General features: G+C 30.8%; 1 protein-coding gene across 1 annotated transcript in view; it reads left to right on the plus strand.

The window, feature by feature from the left end:
- Positions 1 to 37: 37 nt before the first annotated feature.
- The window catches only part of LOC143047870 (uncharacterized), a 47,258-nt gene continuing 29,512 nt past the window's right edge, over positions 38 to 17,783 (plus strand). Inside the window, exons 1-4 of the mRNA XM_076221187.1 lie at positions 38 to 205; positions 8,597 to 8,669; positions 14,123 to 14,431; positions 15,349 to 15,711. Of these exons, the coding sequence (XP_076077302.1) occupies positions 8,609 to 8,669; positions 14,123 to 14,431; positions 15,349 to 15,711 (733 nt within the window). The 5' untranslated portion in view covers positions 38 to 205; positions 8,597 to 8,608. The remainder of the gene's footprint in view (positions 206 to 8,596; positions 8,670 to 14,122; positions 14,432 to 15,348; positions 15,712 to 17,783) is intronic.

Raw genomic sequence — 17,783 nt, forward strand, 5'->3', positions numbered from 1 at the left:
TTAAAAATAGATAAGATATTAACCAGGAAGTGATTATTATTCTGTTTTTTGTGTAATGGCGTATTGACATGATTAAGATACTACTGGTTTTTTGTACAATGTATGTAAAGTGATTTGCGAAAGTTTAATTGCAGAAGTGTACTCCTTTGCTTAAATGATATGCTACTCTTCTGATAATTGAAACCCAAATTTGCATTCAACTAAGGTATGTGGATAATATATTTATTCAAAACGTTTTAGTATGCATGAAGTCTGGCTTGAAATGGACATTGTTTCAATTTGTTTGTTGTCGTTGTGCTTTTACGTGTTTCTATTTTGTAAAAGCATTTATACTAAGTGTTTCTTTTTTGTAAAAGCATTATACATCATTTTACTTGCTTTTATCATCAAATTTCAAAAAATAAAAAAACATGTTTTTTATCATCAACATCGACTACATTATTCATTGTAATGTGTTTGATGTTAGCACCATCAGTTCAAAATGCGTGTTTAATACTTTTTTTGCATCACCTCGATTCTATCATTACTCATTTTCATGTACTAAAACAAATATCATTCAATATTTATTTAAATTACGTCGGTTGTCAAGATCAATATTGTCAACACGAATGAAAATCATTTAATACTAGTTTGAACCGGATTGTCAAATTAAATCTGTTTATTTTCCCTAACGCGAAATGCAATACAGGTAATTTCATATGCATAAGCTTATCAGATTCAAAAATATTAGACAAATTTAATTTGTCAAGATTTTAATCCAACCTGGATCACAGGATGGTGTAAAAAGCCAACCTTAGTTTGGAAATGCAAATGTTTGGTAAACATGGTAAAGGGATAAATTGTTATATTGATATGGTTTTAAAAATATCTGAAACTTGTTGGAGAAAAAGAAAAACAGATTTACAAAAAATGCTGTAGTGTTCAAATAATTGTTCGATTTTGAGGCTGTTTATCTGAATATACTAAAATAGAATTGTAGATATACCATAGAAACTAGTTCAGGTATATGTTGATCTTTTTTTTACAAGACAAAAGTTAAAAAAAAAATGGAATTACACACTTAAGTTGAACAATCTAAGAAACATGTATTATCTTAAAAGGAGAAACATACGAACTCGTAATATTTTATTAAAAGATATACAATTAAAATAGTGTGCATCATTAAAAAGATATATTTTGCGTAATTTATGAAAAAAGTTATTCAACATAATTTTGCAAGTAGAAAAACTTATTAATTGCAGTAGTCAACTCCGAAAAAAAGCTAATTAAAAATATCTATTTGTCTCACAGAATTTGTCAATTTTGTAAAAACAGCCACGAAACACTAGTGCCTCTATTTTTTTCGAATTGTTTACATAAAAGTAAGGATATATATCTTTTGAGAAAGAAAAAAACATTAAGCGAAAGGAGTAACAGCCAAATTATATTCAGAAATTATACAACAATCTTTGAAATCTATTATTTAAGGTATTGTAAATGAATCATAAAACTTGATTTTAACTGTAAATATGGTACATTTAGCATGGAACATAATTTCTTTTACAATACATGATATATATATTAAACAGTACCAAAAGACATACACTCCTTGGTTGGAGCTAATTATACATCCATAGTTTTGTATGAATTCATGAGATACTGACTTTAAATATGCACAGTATGATTACTTTTTGCGTTTTAGCGACTTATTGTTTCGGTTCTTATCTTTCTAATGATTGATAAGCTCGTCGCACTTTGATCTTATTATCTACGAACTGAACTTACACTTGTATATGTCTAATCTTTTTAAAACATAATGCTTTTAAGGTGGTACCTGACACTACAGGAGGAGATAACTCTGTAAAATCAGCTAAACGTTTTAATTACGTTGTGTTGTTACGGGAATATTAAGCTTCTCGATGATCAAATTTAGTGTTTGTCAAACTGCTATAAAACCAGTGTAAATTTTCTGAAAATTGGTTGGTTCAATTTTTTGGAAATTTTTATATACTTGTTAAAGGGGCAAGGTAAATACTTTGTCAAAATTCTATGAAAATTAAACGAGCCAAATTAATTTTAGTGAAAGTGTTAGGTACCACCTTGAGTCGCTCGCAGTTAATTTTTCTTGCGATGCATTTTGCTTTATATATCTAAGGATATGTACAGATTTTAAACACCTATAAGTACACGTTATATAGCGGCAGGTTTATATGTTTCGTCCCGAGGGTATCACCAGCCCAGTAGTCAACACTTCGGTGTTGACATGAATATCAATAATGTGGTCATTTTTATAAATTTCCTGTTTAAAAACTAAGGATTTTCTTATTCCAGGCATAGATTACATTAGCCGTATTTGGCACAACTTTTTGGAATTTTGGATCCAAAATGCTCTTCAACTTTGTACTTGTTTGGCTTTATAAATATTTTGATATGAGCGTCACTCGTGAGTCTTATGTAGACGAAACGCGAGTCTGGCGTACTAAATTATAATCCTGGTACCTTTGATAACTAAATATATATGCTAATTTCGATGTAAATGTGAACAGCTTTGGTACTTTTTAACTTATTGTTAATTGAAACTTAATTAAATACCATTAAACCACATTTGTGCAAGCCGCCAAAATTTTCTTATCATGTCCCATACACCTAATATCAAACTTTAATCTAAACACGGTATTTACTGTTGCAGAACTAGTTATACTAGTTCCCATTTACATAAAAGTTATACAAATAGCAAACAATAAAACCCGTTTATAAACGAAATTCAATATATATCATAGTGAATCAAGTTTGAGTTGATGACTATGATAAGCTTAGCATGCGGTATTTAATTGGATAATGAATTTTGTATATATGTCTAAATGCTTTTGAAAAAGGTGAAATATTGGAGTATTGTAACATTTTCATGTCTTGAATGTTGTTTTCATTGAAATATGTAATTTGTTTCTTCGGATAAAAGTATAATGTATTTACATAGGGCTCCCTACGTATACATTTATTGGATGTTGTATACAAGGGTAAATTTGAATTAAAGGATTAATAAATGAAAACAAAAACATTTTTCGTAGATTGTTTTTGGTTACAATAATTCATATTTTGTGAAGAACCACACTGAAGATGATATTATCAAAACGCTGGACTTTTTGATCGACAACATATTTGTTGAGTTCGGAGGATTCATATTTCAACAAACATTCGGTATTCCAATGGGTACTAATTGTGCACCCCTACTAGCCGATTTGTTTTTGTACTCGTATGAAGCAGAATTCATTCAAAACCTACTGAATGACAAACAGAAAAAGCACCTTGCGAAATTCTTTAATTTTTCTTTCCGATATATTGATGATGTCCTATCATTGAACAACACATATTTCAGCCAATACTTGCATCTCATATATCCCAGTGAACTTGAAATTAAAGATACTACTGATACTAGTAGACTGCTTCATACCTTGATCTTTTCCTCAATATTGACACAGATTGACGACTTCACACGAAAATCTATGATAAACGGGACGATTTCAACTTCCCAATTATCAATTTCCCATTTCTCAGCAGTAACATACCCTCTGTCCCTTCGTATGGTGTTTACATAACTCAATTGATACGTTATAATCTTGCATGTTCTCAATATATGGACTTCATATACAGAAGTGTTCTCTAACGCAGAAACTGCTCCAAAAAATGTTATGAGGAGGACAGATTAAAAATGACACTCCGTAAGTTTTACGGACACCATTACGAATTGGTTGATCCATACGATGTATTTTTGTCCAAATTAACTATGGACATTTTATCCACGTGTTAGATTGTGGTTTGTCATTACGTTCTCTTATATTTTTTTACCGAACGTGACTTATTCCCAAATGTGACTGTTTTGATGAGTGTGAATTCGTATTGCTATTATACGTGGCATGGTACTTTTCCATCCCAAATTCATTTATTTAGTTTTGGTGTTATATTTGTTATTGTCATTGGATTTTGTCGAATGTCTTAACGTTTGTAGTTATACATATTTTTTTCTGTTGTATTCGTGTGTTTTGGTAAAGATAATTGATCAACCAGTTCATTTGATAGATTTTAGTCTGGATCAACGAAATTTACACTATATATTTGGTTTACAGTTTGATTCAGAGGAACACTGGCATAGCTAGAAAATACAATTGGTTGTCTAATTGCTACTACAATTTAATTAGTATTGTAATTTTTGTAATTTTCACTGTTAATAATAAGCGTTAGATAAGTCATACAAATCTAATCTTGACCTTCATCTAAATTCTGTCTTTATTTTTGGGAACTCGTTTTTTAATTCAAATGTGACGTCACTTTGAGCGTAACACTGGTTATGGCTAACAAGACAGTGAATTTTTGTATTTTATCCGTTTTTTTGTTATGTAGCTAGTCACCACTTCAGTTTTATCATTTATATCTATTGTATAATAATTTTATAAAATTTACTGTTTGCAAAGGTATGTTTTATTCTAAATTCTAAATAATATTAAAGGATGTTGTTGTCTTAGGTGGATAACCCTGGCCGTGTTGGTCGGGACTTTTTGATACTTTTGGTCCTCGATGCTTTTCAGCTTTACTTGTTTTTCATCTGGGCGTCGCTGGTTAGTCTTGTATGGACGTGGCGCACGTCTGGCGTATTTATGTTTAAACATAGTACCTTTTGTTGGCTATTAATTGTTTGTTTCTCTGACCTATATTTTCTCCCATTTATTTGTATTGTAGTCCTGTCATGTAATGTTGTCATTTTAATGTTATGCATTGTCATTAAAGCGGGAGGTTTGGCATGCCACAAAACCAGGTTAAACCCATCATTTTTATCTTAAAATGCCCAGTACCAAGTCAGGGAAATGGCCATTGTTATATAATAGTTCGTTTCTGTGTGTGTTACATTTTAATGTTGTGGTTCTGTTGTGTCGTAGTTCTCTTATATTTGATGCGTTTCCCCCAGTTTTAGTTTGTAACTCGGATTTATTTTTTCTCTATCGATTTATGAATTTCGAACAGCGGTATACTACTGTTACCTTTATTTGGCTGAAATTTAACAAAATATAGTGATTTATCAAATAACTGAAATATATTTTTACCGGCACGACTTTGTTGAAAAAGTGTATATCTCACAAACTTTTCACTAAAGGATAACTTTTAACCAACCAGTAGTTATTCATCGTGGTTCTCTCCTTCGATAGCTTGAAATTTTGTTATTAAGGTGGACATGATAGTTATGTTCTCATAACACATTATTTTGGATGAAAATGAAAAATCAATTAAATTATATAGTATGAAAAAGTAAAATTAGAAAAATACCGAATTCCGCGAAAAATTCACAAAACGGAAAGTCCGTAACTAGATGGCATAACCAAAATATCAACCACATCCAACGAATGGTTAATATAACTGTCATATTCCTTCCTGACTTATTACAGACATTTTTTGTGTATAAATGGTGGATTACATCTGGTTATATAGCTTGATTAACCTCTCACTTGTAAGACAGTTTAACTAAATTCCATAACATTCACAACTATGTGTGGACAACACAAACAGCAATAATAGGTAAAAATAGGGGTATAGTAGTCAACATTATATTATAATCATAATAACTATAAAAAAGCAAACATGTAACAAAGAAAAACAATAAAGGTATTACCTAATCATATTAGCAAAAATGTAAGACAGTTACAAAAATACAAAATGATTACCATTGTACAGTTAAAAAATGACGGGATGTATAAGTACATAGCCACGCATAATGGTTATCACCAAAAACGGACGTAAAAGTAATAAGCACAAATAAAAGAAATACTATAACACTAACACAGTATCCAGAATGCATACTTCAAGACTATCGTGTACTATTTGTGAAGTTGATACGGGATATTTATCAACGAGGTCTTGGTACCTTCCGATGAATTTTATTTTAAAAAAGGACGAGACATTATTTGACTATTCTAAAAAACAAACATTCTGCACTGAATATATTGTATATTTTGTACATTGCACATAATTGTGCTACCCAGTAATATTTATCACGTTATCGCATCAAATCCTATTTTCCAAATAGCATCATATATAAGAGTTTTAGGATACCATAATTTCGTAAAATTAGATATATTTCTCTGAACCACTTTTCAGAAAGATCGAGAACTCCTTTATTTGCTGTAATACTTTTAAAGTATCCACAACAAAAACAAAAAAAAACCTTTTTATTTCTGCTTATGAAATAAAGATACGTTGTATGACTGCTGATCAGAAAAAGGATTTCGTGTAGGTCAAATACTTCTTTATATTTTACCAACAACGTTAGCGCAGAAACTAACATCAGTAAGTGTTTGACGTGTTTTCGTTCCAAATAAGAATACTATTTTACTGGACATTGATAATTATTCGAAATCATTCCTTTTTATGTTGTCGACTTGGTTTTCATATACTTTATGGATTCTGAAATGAATTGTGGAGTACACATAAAACGGAAAATCCGATGATACAACCTCACCTCCTTTCAAATTTTGATCATCAATAATTTGCATTTCTTTCTACTACAAGGCTATTGCTAGTAACAATGAACTACCTAAAACATTCTAGTAAATTGTTGTGGTGAAATTCAAATATTTATGTATTGTTGTTTTCTAAACCAACGGAAAGAAATATTGCATATATATTCTTGACGATAACATACTGATCAAAATGCTTCGATCAGGATGAAAAACTAATAAACAAGTTAATCAGATAAAAAAAAATCCAAAATAGAGTTACATAAAAATCTTCTAATGGAGTTGTAAAAGTTCTAACATGCAATGAATTTGCCACAATCCAAAACGATTGTGTAGAAAAAATATTCCCTACTGCCAGATTTTGCTGTGTATGTTTATATCCCGCACAGGGATCTCATCGACTGTTTTGTTTGTAGCACGAAATTAAAAGGAATTATTTCATAGTTATGGCGGTTAAAACTTTTAAATTAAAATTGATAAGTGGGTTTTAGAATTTCATTAACAGTAGACTTAGCTTAAAGATGTTGTATTTTTCCAATCTTTTAGCTTATATAGTGAAAGTCTGGATATCTGTTCTCAAACCCCCTTACTTTTCACATATATGATTGTGTCAGTTTCAGAAAGACAGATTGACAAAAGCATGATTTTTATCATAAATTGTGTAAGCTATATTAGTCTTAAGGGGTTAATTCAGTAAAAGAAATCTCCCATTGACTTTCATGTTAATCTATGTATGGAAATAAATTTATACCTGATTTACCTTTAGAAATAAGAAACTTTCATGAAAGTACAAAGGTAGCCCTATCTTTTGCAACAATAAAAACATAGGGTCATTTTTTGGGCATTCACATTGTCTTGTTTACAAACAATGTAGATTTGCACTGAATTCCTATACTGACCCCATTACTTTTCAACCCTGTAGGAAAAAAAGTAAGTACATTCAGCATTTATTTATTATTTTTTTCAACTCTAGTTTTAGTCCATCTACCAAAAAATATTTATCACAAACATTATCTACCAATCAGAAGAGCATATGCCTTCAGTTTTATACAGAAAGCTGTCCCCCAAATGGGCGGTCCCTGATGACGTATATTTATTTACTGAATTTACCCCTTAATACGTCTACTGTTTTGATGTTATTAAACCTTCTGTATATTCTGTTTTAAAATATGTTCGTCTCGAGTGTATCCGATGATGATATTATCTTCGAAACGGAGTGAAATTAACAACTGGACCGTTGCTATTGACTGTAAACATTGAATTGTTGGCCAGTATACCTATCTTTTAGGATTTTATACCATAAATGTTATTTGAAAATAATTATTGATAAATCATCATTAACTGAAGTTGCAACTCTCTTAGTCAAGCTTTAACAGCGGTATACTACTGTTATCATGATTTATCTTAGATAAGTTTAATGTTATGTTCAGATCATGTATTGTTTAGATGCTCACATATGTTAATCATCAACGTCTAATACAGGGCATACCTGATCTAAGTTATAGAAGAACCTTGAAGATGATTATATAAATGCTAATAAAAAATTGATCAAAACATGTGTTTTTCGATAATACAGAAATGTAAAATAGGAAAGCATGGTCTGAATATTGGATTTTAACTAGCCTTCAGAAGCTGCGATTGCTTTTATATCGATACTTTGTAAGGTTTTTGTCATTTATGTACAATGTAGTTATATTTTGCTCTGATGAGCTGGTGTGAGATAAAGAGCAAATTTACCACGCTGAGATGTTTAATGAAAGGTAAATACAAAACGTTAATTTTTCTCAAACACAGGAAAGTTAACACAAAACTGAAGAGTACTACATTATTTGCAAAAGTGTACGTATCAATGAAAGTTTTGTCAAAACAAAATAGGCGACTACTTGGCTTGTGTGGATGTTTGGTTTTCACAAATTTCTTCTTGTGTAGTTGTCATTTATTGTAATTCTCTTTATTGCTATTTTGTTCTCTGGAAACGTGTATTTACATTTTTATTTAGAATAAAGTACCTATATATCTATCTATCTATAGATTTGCAGTTAAAACTAGTTATTAGTTTATTCATAGTTATTCAAATACAAACCAATAGATTAATACAATATTATAAATTTCAGCTGCAAGCTACCATGTTGAAGTTCTGGTATGTCTGCTTGTGTTATTGTTTACAGCAGTTATTAGTATGTCATGGTAAGTAATAAAATATGATCTTGTTTAGCAGTATTCCGTGCGGAGTTTGATGTCTAAAAGAAAAACCGAAATTCTTGAACTTGTATTCAAATATAACTATATAAATCACCAAAGACTACGTATACGCCTCTGAATTTTCTTACAATTTCCTGTACCAAGTCAGGAAAATGGCAATCACTATCTTATATTTCGTTTCTGTGTGTGTTACAATGTCGTTTGGTTTTTTGTTGCTCTTTAGTGATTCTGTTCTTACGTTGTTTTCCTCTTATATTTGATGTGTTTACCTAAGTTTTAGTTTGTAACCCGGATTTGTTTTCTCTCGATCGATTTATGATGTTATAGGTCGTTTGATGTCATAAACAAAGTAACATGTTTAATGTGTCTCTCTGCTATGTATGTCGTGAACACACATGGTCAATGGCCAAGGTGGATGAATGATACCTATCGTTGACATTATGTTGTTGGAATCGGCATATCAAGCTGTTAATACGATCGCAATTTATTTGCATACGTAAAGTCGTTAAAAGGTCTGACCTTGTCATTATCGTCGTCGTCGTCGTCTTAAAGTGTCTTTTTCATCATCGGATCTTGTCTAATGTTTAGTTTGTTTTTGTGTGTGTTACATTTTAATGTTGTGTCGTTGTCCTCCTCTTATATTTAATTTGCTCTCAGTTTGAGTTTGTAACCCGGATTTTTTTTCTATCGATTTATGAGTTTCAGCGGTATACTGTTGCCTTTATTTTTTATCTTGAAATGCATGCAATTTGAGGATTCGCTTAAAGCGTATACTGCACCGAAGTTTACAATTTTTGGGTAATAGGTTTGGAATGTATGTTGCATGATTTGAAGTCTAATGTAGCAAATATAGATTTTAAAACGACAAACATTTTATCATTATTATCATTATTTAAATATATCGAGACACAATTATTAAAAGGTACACAGGTTAAAAGATCAAAGTCATTGATGATATTTAACTTTAATGTTCTAGATAATAACATAATTATTTGATAAGGTCTGATGAATAATCAAGGTAATGAAGTCGACGAGTTGATGCATAAAGACATTAAGGACCCACGTAACAAAAGTAGATAATGACATGCCTTGTTGACCTATTTTGCAATTAGGTATCAGCTTACATTTCGCTCAAAGCTGTTTTTGTTTTATCGGACTTTTCAAATCGGTCTGACTTAATAATATCAATTCTCTGTTATCATTAAAGTTGGTTTTTTTTTTAAAGCGGCTTTGCATGCATTGCCAGGGATTTGCCCCATATTGTTATTATTTGATAAATATCATCCAATATAAAGAAAAATGCAACTTCCTTAGTTGCTATTACTGGTACCATGGTTACAGTGATTTCTACATATCGGAATAAAACTCACAAAAAAATCCTTGAAAATAATTTATTTTCATGAGTAGGCTATATAAAAAATATATACCACTCCTTATGTTTACCTGCATGTTATAAAAGTATTTAAATGTTCCATTTCGATAAAAAAAAATACATTGAAAAAGTTGTGTCTGCTGTTTATATCTTTTGTTTTGTCTCTTTTAAATTTCTTTTTTTTTAGATTTACCAATCTCATAAATTTCTGAAATTAGTTGTTTTGAGATGACCATGAAAACATTGCACATGCATTTGACCAAAATCTTTACTTCTCTTTTAATATTTAGAGTGTAGGGTTAAAATATTGACAAACATAATGTGTGGAAACTTTACTTTTGAATAAGAATACACTACAAAATTATAATAGGTTGTGATTGTTAATATTGAATAGACATTATCTTATAGAACCTGTTCTTGTACAATATCCTGGAATACTTTGTAAAGGTAAAATTTTATTTAGAGGGGTGTTTCGTGCTTATTCGTCAATCAATGTAATTTCTAAATAAAATCAGAAACATATATGTCTATGATGAAACAGACCTTTGTGCATCTTTTGTGTATAGGATAAAAATCATCACATATATAATAATGAAAGCATCAGCTGTTGTCTTTAAAAATGAATTTAATTGTATAAACCAAAGCTGTATATGTCAATTACCTCAATTTATCTGTAAACCTCAGCACCATATTGTTCTACTTATTGGTCACCACCTAATGCAATTTTCAATGGATTAACATTTCCTGTGTGAACATTACTTTTAAATTGATATTTGTTAGTTTACTTTAATTGATTTTTTTTTCCTTTGAAAAGAGAATTTGAGATATTTCAAGTTAATCCTTCAAAACACCAACACATCTCACTGCAATAACAACCCCTCCTTTTTTCCACATTTTCCCCAATAAAGGACAAATAATAGATAAAAACAAAATAAACAAAAAACTGGATTTTGTCTCAACAGAATGAACAATAAGCAAATTTTGAATATTCTTTAATAACGGTGGAACGTATAATATGCATGGAATAAATTGTTTACATCAGCACAACAAAAAACTGATGTTGCAAGGTATCATTGGCACTCTGGGCTTAGATGAAATAAATAGAACCTCAAATCATGATTTTAGCCTTTAGTTTTAGTATGTTACGTGTAGTGATTGAGAAAGACCGGTTAGCATAAATTATGAACCTGCATTGAGCATACATGTACATAAGCGTATCTGGATCTAACAATATTTTAATTTTACATCGATATTTTGAACTATCTTTGTTGCAATCAAAGTAGCTGGACAGGGTCCTAATCTTAAATTAGAGTGTCTACACTTTGCTTTCAAGGATCTTACATTACACACATATTCTACTCTCTGTTACAAATTATGCTAAAGCTTAAACAAATGCAATCTTTCCCATCTTTTGGTTTGAAATATTGTTTACGTTTCTGAGTTTAAGCGTTTACAAAGTGTCAAGTGCTTGGTTGGTAGATCAAAAAGTGTTATCAAGAAAGCTTACCAGAAGAAAAATTGATATCTAATGAGACGTTAAATTATGTTTAAAGAAAATTGCAACAAATACACATAATAATTATAAGTATAAGATTGGTAATAGAGAGGCGAGATATACGAAAGGGGTATTCAAACAATAATTCAGAAAATGGAACTAAATAGGTCATGACAAACATTACCTGAAAAACGATCAAAAGGACCTACAACAGTATATGTATAAAACACAACATAGAAAAACACTCAAATAACTGAGCAACACGAAATTCACCCAAAGCCGGGGCTTATCTCAGGTCCTCTTGAATGGTTATTTAATCCTGTTCCTCTATATTAGTTTGGTAGTCATAAACCTTTCCATTGTCCCTGCTCGAGATGCGTTTTATACTAGTTTAGAACAAAATTTATATACAGACACAAAGTGTTTATGTAGCCGAAACGGACCAAAATGCGGACAACGATTTGATGCTATGTATGCTCAATTTAAAAAAAAAATCCTTTATCCCTTCATGCCAGTACCAAAGTATTGGCTTCTGGGCTAATAAGTCGATGGTGAATAACAGTATATCAGCTGACGAATCTGCCCAATAGTCCAGTCAATCTAGCATAAATTTGACCCTAACCCGAAAGTAATTGCAACAGAAGATTTTTAAGTTTTAATCTTTAGCATTATACCCCAAATAAACAAAGAAAAAAGTCCCATAAAATCTAACTTGAGGAAGACTAAAAAATCACCATTTAAAATTTCTATGGAGATTTGCATTGAAAAGGGAGATAACTCTTGCAAAAAAGTCAGAAATATCAATAAAATTGATACAAAATTATAACTTTACCGCTTCCATTCATCAGAATGTATTGGTTCTTGATTTTTTAGCGGTCTTTAGCGTATAACAAACAATTCTAAAGGTGTTTTCATATCTATATCAAGCTATAATATATATTTCTTAATTCATTAGTTGACCATTCATTGAATTTTTCAACATGTCGAGGTAAAATTTAATCAAAATAATTAAGCATGTAGTCTTCTTTTTTTAAGTTTAAAGTTTCTTTAGATAAGTAAGTTGCTGATTAAATATAATATACAGATATAAACAATACCAAATGTTCACATTATTTTTTTCAAAATGGTCACAAAGCTTCAAATTTGCAATATCTTTAATAGAAAATGCACGAATAAAACTACCCTTAACACTTCGGTTTTGTACATTTCATGAGCAGAAGATTATATAATATAGTCAAATACAATCTTATAACCCCAAAAAAGTATCACACTTAACATAAATTTCAAGAAAACAACCAGAAATTGATTATTTAAAAAGTATTTAAAAATGCTGATTTTGAGTTTTCCTCAAGTTTGATTTCATGGGACTTTTTTCTGTGTATATAAAGGGCATGATGCTATAGATTAGAACTAAACCATTTTCTGTTGCAATTAGTTTGAGGTTAAATCTTAGTTTGACTGGACTACAATGCCAGTTATAGCCTTAGCTGTAACAACTATCAGTCAAGGAATTTCGAGAGTTTTCGATGAATACACATTATTTTCGAAATGAGTATCTGGTGCAATAAAATTGCCGTCCTCAATTATGACTTATATTCCTAATCGGAAGATTTTATGACGAAGTAGTATACTTAACGACAAAAATTTTTTTTTTCATTTACCTGTGTAGAATATGAAACCGGTTTATTTTCAAAAGTGATGATTTTCTAAAAAGTGTTAAATATTTTACAGTGGTATCTTACGATAGCTTTGTTTAACTTGTTTATTTACTTTTGACCTTAAATATTTATCCCTGATAATTTTATTAAATATGTATTTGCATTCAGGTATCGCAGATCAAATTTATTCGTTCATAGTGTGTTAATTTACGTTTTTTGATTGAGTTAAGCCTTCCAATTGATGTTTTATCGTGTGTTTTTCTATGTTGTGATGTTATACTCTTGTTTCAGAAACAAGGAAAATGTTTGGTACCATTTAAACGTTAAATCCCGCTATAAATGTTTGCACCTGTCCTAAGTCAGGAATCTGATGTACGGTAGTTGTCGTTTTTTATGTAATTTATACGTGTTTATCGTTTTTTTTATAAATTAGACCGTTGGTTTTCCCGTTTGAATGGTTTGCCAAGGCTCCGTGTTGAAGGTCGTTCCTTGACCTGTAATGGTTTACTTTTATAAATTGTTATTTGAATGTAGAGTTGTCACATTGGCACTCATACCACATCTTCCTATATCTATTATAACCGATATCAAAATAATTGATTTTGACTTTATAGAAAAAAACTATTTTTTCTATGTCAAAGAGGATCAAGAAAGCAAAACTTGTTTTCACAGAATTTGTATGAACTAGATTGAAAGTTACAGTTATTTGAAGAAAGTGTGAAAAATATACAGACTTATGGAATTCCACAAGCTCTTCCGTCATAGAGATTCAAACATTTTTTTGTTATACAGGTTAACTTCTTTTCTGAATGAATATGTTTACGCTAACGTGACTTTTCATTGTCAATATGACATAATTGATTTATCCTACAATATGCTGATGCAAGTTAATTATCTTATTCAACACTTTTAGGCAGTAGCAGTTCTCCATGTTTGACTACTACGACAAACAACGACTACTTTAATATAACATGTAAAGTAGATGTGATACATTCAAAGATTACCTTTTTGGATCCAAGTGATAATGTTGCGGCATTTTGTACACTGCCAATCAACACACTATCGTGCAAGTCTAATGTACGAGCGGGAAGGATATTCCAGGACCTTGAGAAAAAAACAACAATTTTCAGATTGCCAACAACTAATTTGGAAGGAATAGATGGCGTGTGGAAATGCATTCATGGAAACGACAGAACCGAGCTGCTTATTAAAACATCTGCAGGTAAGCAAATAATGTAATTTTGCTACACTTATCTTTCAATCTCAATAAAGAAATAGGGATTTGTTGTAAACATTTATAAACAGCTCGTGTATAGAGATTTGCAATGATTGAATAAAATATAAATAAACATATACATATATAACCAGTCTATATATAAGGGTAAATATCACCAAAAATAACAATAAAATGAACAAATATTAGATTTTTGGATAACAGATATCCCTCATCAGTATGATCATGATGTAAAATAATATATATATAATTCATCTAAACATCAACCAAACAATGTTAGATCTGTAAATTTTCTTGTTCTTCCCTCGCCATGATTTGAACTCATGCTACTGAGATATCGTGACACCAAGTCGCCTTACACTGTAACCGACAAGCTAGACCACTCGGCCACCTATACTTCATAATAATAACGCGTTCGGTGCTCGGGTGTTACCTTTCCTATATATATAAGGCATGAAGATAGAATTGTTACAGATCATCTGAATATCTATGGTAAAGGATCCTACAAATGAATGCATGCAAGATACAGTCACAGAAATAATTATAATTATAAGTACGTCTGAGTGACAACTCAACAACAGATTTATCCATCGGATCACCAGCAGTGATGGTGATACATGGCTGTGTACATTCTGTATATATATTTTACCTGAAGATCTGTAAAAGCATTGAAAGTACTAGTAAAAGTGATGAATTGAAACCGTTATTATGTTTTAATAATTTTCTTATATGTTACCAGCATACGGACTTTACTTAACTTTTTCTTATATATACATGGCTGTGTACATTCTGTTTATATAATTCGTCTAAACATCAACCCAACAATGTTAGATCCTATTATATATTAACTATTTTGAATTTTAGTAATTATTGTATATGATGACAATACAATTTCTCTTTTTTAGGAATCGTGAATTATGTGGGTGTGAACATGAAAGCATATGTAGGAAATTTTGTACATGAACAACAGAAAAAATATTTATTAAACATTAAATGTGAGACATGTTGGCCACCAGTAGGGAATACAGCAGCATTTTATATTAACAGCGCTACAAAAGATGAAGTAAAACGTACCAAAGGAAAATGTTATCACAGGGGAGGCGAATGTGCAGCAGACACATGTGAATGTTCAGTTCTAGGATATGAGTATACATGGAAATTCTATATCAAAACCCTAATTAAAGGCACAAACATTTCCTGTAGCATGAGATTTGAAGACACGAGGAATCATTTCATTAAAGAAGCAACAGTGTCTTACGATGGAACAGGCAAGTTAAGATCGAGATTATTTTCATTTGCTGTTAGTGGCTTTGAACTAGGTGTCAGTAACTGCAAGTACTCTTAGATCTATACTCGATGACTTCTTACGTTTTGGCATGTACAAGTACCCGACCACGTCCACTCTGTTAGATGTAATGTATTTCTATTTGTTTCCACCTGATAAGTTAAGCCTTTTTCAACTTATTTTGATAGTTCGTTCTTATATTGTACTGTTACACCCTGTCCTATGTCAATGAAGGGTTGGGATCCCGCTGACATGTTTAACCCCGCCACATTCTCTATGTATGTGCCTGTCCCAGGTCAGGAGCCTGTAATTCAACGATTGTCGTTTGTTGCTGTTACATATTTGTTTTTCGTTCATTTGTTGTACATAAATCATGCCGTTAGATTTCTTGTTTGATTTGTATAACATTTGTCTTTAATAGGCTTTTTATAGCTGACTATGCGGTATTGGCTTTGTTCATTTTAAAGACCGTACGGTTATCTATAGTTGTTAATTTCTGTGTCATTTTGGTCTCTCGATCGTCAATAGTTGTTCTCTTAGGCAATCACACCACATCTTCCTTTTTATAAGTACTACCAATTGAAATCAAGATTTAATGATTATTTTATGGCTCGAATTTGTCTTGTTGAATAATATTTATACAAGTTTGTTGTTTTTTTTAATGATAGACAAATTTAGCTTTTATATGTATTTCTTTTCGTAAATAAAAACAAAAGGTCTCCTTGTTATAATTTTAGAGTGATAGAAAAATTAAAATTAATCTTCTTAGGTCGCTGTGTTTCCTTGCTTACACAGTCAGAACTGTCTTTTTAGAAGTACAGATGTTAATCAACCACGAAGCCATTTTAGGGATGACACCCCGTCATTTTCGTTCTTGGAATAAATTTATAAAAATTATTAGTTAAAATGGTTCTTCTTTATGATAATCAAAAGTAAATGTGCGATTTGTCTCTTTGTCAATTTAAATCCGTTGTCTGTAAAAACAATTCTCAACAGACAACTTATTATACCAACATAACAGTGATATATTAGTATGACTGCGTCCTATACTATCAATTAAATAACACATAGATTTTTCTCAGATTTTGTATCTAAGTTCATAATATCTTAAATTGTTTATAAGAAACGATAACAGGAATTACAAAACATATAGGGATAATTAAATTCAAACACCAATGAATACCACAAGAGCCATAAAGTGTGCGTTGGAAATAACACACAATGTGTTGTATTAAACCAGTTTAAGTTTGGCGCAACCCCTCTTTTAATTTTATAGACCGTATGTCGAAAAGTAAAACGCACATTTATAAAACTGTGCAGTCAAGATACTAATGAAATTATCCACAAACTTGAACAAGGAAGATCAAATCGAAACCTTAAGTTGAAAGTATTGTAAACATGTACTTGCTACTTCTTGAATGTAGCAAATGTAAGTACCGATTGACTTTCCTGCTTATTTTGAACACAAAAAAATTGCACAAACAATGCAGGCAGTTTGTCTAGTGTGCACATTTTTTTTTTATGATGCATGTATTACAAAAGATATATTATGTTCACTGAAGCATATTATATCATAGCAAGATACGAACAAGAGGTCAGTAACAAAACGATGAGCCGAGGAAAACAGACGTAGTTATTGTCTTAAAGAATAAAACGACGACAAAACTCAAATAAACGAAGCTAGTGAACTTTAAAATATAGCAAAGTGCTCTCGACCAATGAAATTGTAGAATTTGGTGTCTCTTAATTGTGAAGAATGAATGTAAATCATGTCCTTAGTAAGGGATTATCCTATTGTACAAACCCACTTACAATTCAAAATGAAGAATTTTTAGAAATGAGTTACAACTGCCCTGAAGCACATTAACCAGATTGAAATGATTTATCACAGCGTTGGATTTGACTTAAAGTTGCATTGTGAAACAAATAAAAAATCAAAATAAGTTGAGGTTTACTGAAGTACTGCAGTAAAATTTGTGCCCATAATGTTATGAAAATAACGATCATATATAAAACAATAGCACACAATTTAACTAAACAAAATATAAAAAGAAG

The sequence above is a fragment of the Mytilus galloprovincialis genome, chromosome 10, assembly GCF_965363235.1.
Source record: "Mytilus galloprovincialis chromosome 10, xbMytGall1.hap1.1, whole genome shotgun sequence".
NCBI lineage: Eukaryota > Metazoa > Mollusca > Bivalvia > Mytilida > Mytilidae > Mytilus > Mytilus galloprovincialis.